The sequence below is a fragment of the Anarrhichthys ocellatus genome, unplaced genomic scaffold (assembly GCF_004355925.1).
Source record: "Anarrhichthys ocellatus isolate YVR2014 unplaced genomic scaffold, GSC_Weel_1.0 scaffold2240, whole genome shotgun sequence".
NCBI classification, from domain to species: Eukaryota; Metazoa; Chordata; class Actinopteri; order Perciformes; family Anarhichadidae; genus Anarrhichthys; species Anarrhichthys ocellatus.
The window spans coordinates 2,768-8,140 of record NW_022282214.1 but is presented as its reverse complement, the minus strand read 5'-3'; the positions used below and the strand labels follow the sequence as shown (position 1 = coordinate 8,140).

Here is a 5,373-nt window from a genome sequence, read left to right as displayed (position 1 = left end):
TTATATATATATATATATATATTTTAATATTAATATTAATATTAATATATATATACATACATACATACATACATACATACACACAGTGGTTTAAAACGATCTGTTGTGCTGGTGCACGTTAACCACGTGCGTGAGTTTTAACCACTTTTTAATCATGAAACTGTGCATAAACATAAATATTAATACTTCATCTTTAGTGGAGTTCAGTAACAAAGTGGCAGAGACTAAATAAACAAACGTAATATGATAAAAACTAATAGAAAAGGTGAAAAGCTACGAATTATGTGAAGTTTCTTCAGGAACAAACGTTTCCTTCAGTTGGTGGATAGAAAACGATTCTTTGAACACTCAGTGGTTCATGTTTGTGAACCATTGAACAGAGTTCATGTTTCAGTCGTTCAAACATCAGACGCAGAAACATGAGAAGCTTTATGGCTCAACAACAGAAGTGGAGGAAAGTTAAATTTAATTAGAGTTAAAGTGGTCACCGGAGAGTGAAGGCTGTGTTGGTGTTTTTGGCTCCGACACACGTAACAAATGTCGTCTTTTCATTCAGTTTTAAGATCATTTATGAAATGTAGCAAAAAACAAAGTCGGAGTAGAGAAACACAAAGAGACGCTTTTATAACGATTAAAACGCTACAAAAGAAAACAATTAATACAAATCAAAGCTGTGCAGCCGGAGTATTAACTACGACATAAAGGAGAGAACATATCACGGTTATCTTAAACTCATTAAACTGAGACTTGTTCATTTTTACACCAGACTTCTTCTTCTCTTTTTAATTTAGTGACGATGATTTTAGTCGTGACGACTTCCAGGAGGAGCCGAAAATATTTATATTTTGAAACAGAAACTAAAAACTAATCTATTCAGTCTGGCTTCTACGTAGTGTTTTTAATAACATTACAATTACGTGTTTTTATGCTATAGTTTTATTTTTATTTTATTACGCCCTAATTTTACTTATTTTCATAATGATCAATTTATTTATTTATGTTTATTTAAATAACTTAATTTGGTAGATTGGTCTCTTCGTCTGGTCAATCATTTGTGAAGCTTTGATTAGTTTGAAGGGTGTAAATAAATAAAACGTGATTAATTGAGTCTTGGCGGTAGAACACACCTGACCACAGTGTTTAGTCTGTTTGTTTATATTTTATGGATTTGTTTAAATATTCGTTCGTCCTCCATGAAGGTTCCTCTGCTACCATGTAAATATGAGTTGCTCATGTATCCTGCGTCTCCGTTTGCTCCGTGTCCTCCAGTCGTCTCTGGTTTGATTAAACGTTACTGGTTTTGCTCTTCACCTTGGCCCCGCCCCCTCCCGCCCCTCTGCTCTCTGACTTCCTGCCAGGTGAGTTGTGACAGGTGGAGGCCGGCTGACTGTTGTTGTTGTGGTTCGTGTTTCCGCTCAGCGTCTCCATGATGGAGCGGAACGCCCCGAACGGACGCTTGCTCTCGCCGCTCCCCGTCGGAGTCCTCTCCTTCTCCTTCCCATGATGCCTTTCTTTGCTCGGCTCCGCCTCCTGACTGGAGCTCTTGTGCACCTGCTCGTCGAAGGTGACCCTCAGTTTGAGGTTCTGGGACGTCTTCCTGCGGGACGACGGAGACTTCAGGGCGCTCTTGGGGCTCGTGGCGGCGGCTTTCTGGGCTCCGTCGAGGAGGTCGTCCGGCGTTGTACCGTCGGCCGCCTCCGGGTCGCTGGAGGTGGGGGAGGGGTTGTGACCGATGCTGTCCGCCGACTTCGACGCGCTCAGAGAAAACGCCAGCTTCCTCTCGGCTGTGGAAGAGGAGGACGAGGAGGGGAGGGTCTTCCTCATCAGGTTGAGGTGGTTTGACTCCGGCTCCTCCTCTGTGATTGGCAGGTGGGACGGCCTATCAGGGCGCAGCGTGCTGGAGGCCGAGGCTCCTGGGTTTTTACCTTCCTCCGGTGGATACCCGTCCGAATCCGATTCGCTGAGCGAGCGCTGCATGATCTGCTTGAGTCTCGCCAGTTTGAGCTCCCTCCGCTCCACCAGCCCCGTCCTGCGGGCCCCCGAGGGCCCCGAGGCAGCTGAGGCCCCCGAGGGCCCCGGTCTGCCTGTCGGGCCCACCCCTCCCTGACGGACCAACCAGCCGTCGCCTGGAGTCTCCTCCGCCGTCAACATCATCTCTGGCCACGCCTCCCCCGAGGGCTGATGGGAGCTGGAGTCCAGAGAGACAGACAGACACGAGCCTTTACTTCTACATGTTCTACGTGGACGCTATTAATAACAAACAAACTACAAACTACATAATAATACTACTGTTTATAATAGTAGAACAGGCTTTTACAGAGAGAACTAACGTTTTTGATTGGGTAAAAGTGAAGTTAAACTGCTCTGAAGGAGTCTTGAATACAGTTAAAAGTATTGTATTAAATAATGTTTTAAAGCTGCTGTAGTACTGGTACCGTACTTGTACACGGTTATGGTCTGACAGCTGGTTCAGGTGATTGAATTTAAACCTTCTGAACCCCAAAAACCCTCCGTTGGGATGGAAAAGCATGTTTTCTATAAACGGCCAAAACTACACAGCTGGGAGGTCATTGTCGTCAGATGTTCATCTTTCCGACGGTCCTTGAACACATCATGTGTTACAAACGCTTCCGTCATGAAAAAGAAACCGAATCAAAGCGTAAAGTTGTGATATTTCATGAAAACATTTTATTCTTTATGTTCTCATTATAAGTCTCTCCTCTAATAAAGTGTTCACTTTAACCAGAGTGTGTAAAAACATTAAACTGTGAGTTCCTCAGAGACACTATGAAGTCATGATTGATTCATCTGAGACCAACAGTCACGTGACAACAAGGAGGAGAAACTCTGACTAGGCGTCACAATAGATGATCGTGGTGCAAAAATATCCACATTTCAAACGTTACAGAACTATATGAACTCCAGACTCATGGGAAATGTAGTTAAAAACAGGATAGAGAGTTTCTGTGTGTGTGTGTGTGTGTGTATGCGTGCTACCTGGGGGATCTGGAAGGTGTCCCCTCAGCCTTGTTGGGGTCCATCAGTCTCTGCATCTGTTTCTGTAGAGTCGTCCTCTCTGCTGCCTGTCTGCGTGACAAACAACAGCGTTAACGATTGATGGAGCAGCTACGACATTAGCATAGCGTTAGCATGAATCCAAACCTTTTACCAATCGGCATCGTTATGTCATTGTTTCTGCATCCTTTTGATCCGTTTATTGCAATTCATTCACAACTAAATCGGTTTATTTGAGCCTCAAGCAGCGCTGCATTTACAAATCTTTGAAAGCCTGACGTGTGGATTCTGACAAACAGTTTTTTTTCCAGTTGTTCCAAATGTTTTTAAAGGTTGTTCCTCTATGGATTATTTTGGACTTACAGTTGTGAGAAATTGTAAACTTTACGTCGTCTTCACTAGCTGACACGACGTCAAAGAATCATGCGGTGCGTGTGTACAATCAGGGAGTGAAGAGCAAGACTTTGGGGTTTAAAAGCGGGTCTTAGACGTCTGCTCCTGACGTCATTCATTCTGCCAACAAACTTGGATGTAAATCAAGTTTGATTAAAAACCGTCTAATAGCTGAATTAAATCTGTTTAAAGAAATGAAAGCATACGTGATTATCTACAGCTGCTTCTCACCGTATGACCAGAGCTTCAGTTAGTTAAATCTTTTAACGGGAACAATGGAGAGATGGTGAAACACTGCTGATAAGTGTAAGAACTACAGTAACTTACTCGTTGAGCTGTTTGGTGAGCTTAACGACCTGCGAGGCCAGCGACATGCAGGTCTCCACGACCACCAGGTAGCGAGCGCAGGTGGTGTGTCCCTGCCGCTCGGCACTCTGGGAAGGCCGCTCCCCCTGCTGGTTCTGCACCGTCACGTTGGAGCCGTACTCCACCAGAGTCTAAGACACGAGAGAAAGAGCTTTAAACTCACAGCACAGATCCCTGCTGAGAAGGAACTGCTTTTATTGAAATAATGAACCGATTGTCGGCCCGGCGAGCCAACAGGAAGCAGACGGGACTGATAACATCCGCCTGAGGATTAAAAACATTCTGCAGGAAACATGAGCCTCACATTGTTACAATAAACTAAATCTCCGTCACGATAAGTGGGAGCAGAGCCAAGTAAACTAAAAGGTTTACATTAAGCAGCAGGTTTAGAGTCACTCACCTGTATACAGGTGAGGTGTCCGTACTGAGCCGCCACGTGGACCGCTGTGTTTCCGTTCTGGTCGACTTCGTCCAGAGAGATCGCCTGTTCCTGCATGAACTGAAGCAACCACAGCAGCACCTTCTCCTGCAGAGAGACGGAGACGTTTTACCCTGAAGTCAAACAACCACACTTCAAATCACAGAGATGTTGTGTTTCACAACAACTGAACAGGAAGTGACCATATCTGGACTGAGGAGGAGCGACGTAGAGACGGCGTATACGTCTCTGGTAGAGACCTGTCAATGTGTGCGTGTGTGAAACATGTTAACGTCTGTGCGTGTGTGAAACATGTTAAAGTGTGTGTTACCTGTCCATAGCGAGCAGCGTAGTGGATCAGACTGGGATGTTCTCTGGTGCAGCTCAGCTCAGCGATGGCCTCCGTCTCACTCACCATCCACCTCACACACTCCAGATGACCGTTCTGTAACACACACACGCACACGCACACGCACTGAGTGAATAAACAAGAGGCCTGTTGATAAGAGCCAATCAGGACTCAGCTGCCCGGCTTGTCTCCAGATAACACACTTCCTGTCTGGCAGCCAATCAACAGCCTGGTTTCCACAGCAGCACAAACACAACAGGACCGACTGGTGAACGTCCCGCTGCCAACAACGCTGATGTCAATGACCTCACTGACTGGCTGCCAACAGCCAATCAAACGTCTGCACGTCCTGACCCATGTTTTCTGTTCTGAGCAGGTGCCCGATGGAGGATTAAATTAAGCAGATAAAATAAGGTAAATAAGGCTGAAATAAGGTTGAGGATGACACGATAAACATCAGTGATGGAAGACGACAGCCTGAACTAAGAAAAAGACGGTCACAACCAAACAAACGGTTTGTGGTGCACGTTTCTACTAGGCATTACGGTAAGAGCGTGAAAGAACCGGCTTCAAAATAAAAGCATCATTCTGGTTAAAGTTATCGGCCATTTGATGTTAAATCAAGAAGTCACTCAGTCTGTCAATAGAATAAAAATAATAAAATTAAATGGAATAAAATTAAATACAAACAATAATAAGAAATATCAAATAATTAATTTAAAAATGCTGCCTCAAACTGTATTTCAGGAAAAATAAAATTTCATGTTGTCATGTTGGTAGTAAAAACACACACACACACACACACACACACACACACACACACACACACACA

General features: G+C 44.5%; 1 protein-coding gene across 1 annotated transcript in view; it reads right to left on the bottom strand.

The window, feature by feature from the left end:
• Positions 1-27: 27 nt before the first annotated feature.
• sncaip (synuclein, alpha interacting protein) overlaps positions 28-5,373 on the bottom strand; it is an 8,092-nt gene continuing 2,746 nt past the window's right edge. The window contains exons 7-11 of the mRNA XM_031840055.1: positions 4,524-4,637; positions 4,175-4,300; positions 3,736-3,905; positions 2,998-3,087; positions 28-2,188 (exon numbers count right to left, since the gene is read on the bottom strand). Of these exons, the coding sequence (XP_031695915.1) occupies positions 1,285-2,188; positions 2,998-3,087; positions 3,736-3,905; positions 4,175-4,300; positions 4,524-4,637 (1,404 nt within the window). The 3' untranslated portion in view covers positions 28-1,284. The remainder of the gene's footprint in view (positions 2,189-2,997; positions 3,088-3,735; positions 3,906-4,174; positions 4,301-4,523; positions 4,638-5,373) is intronic.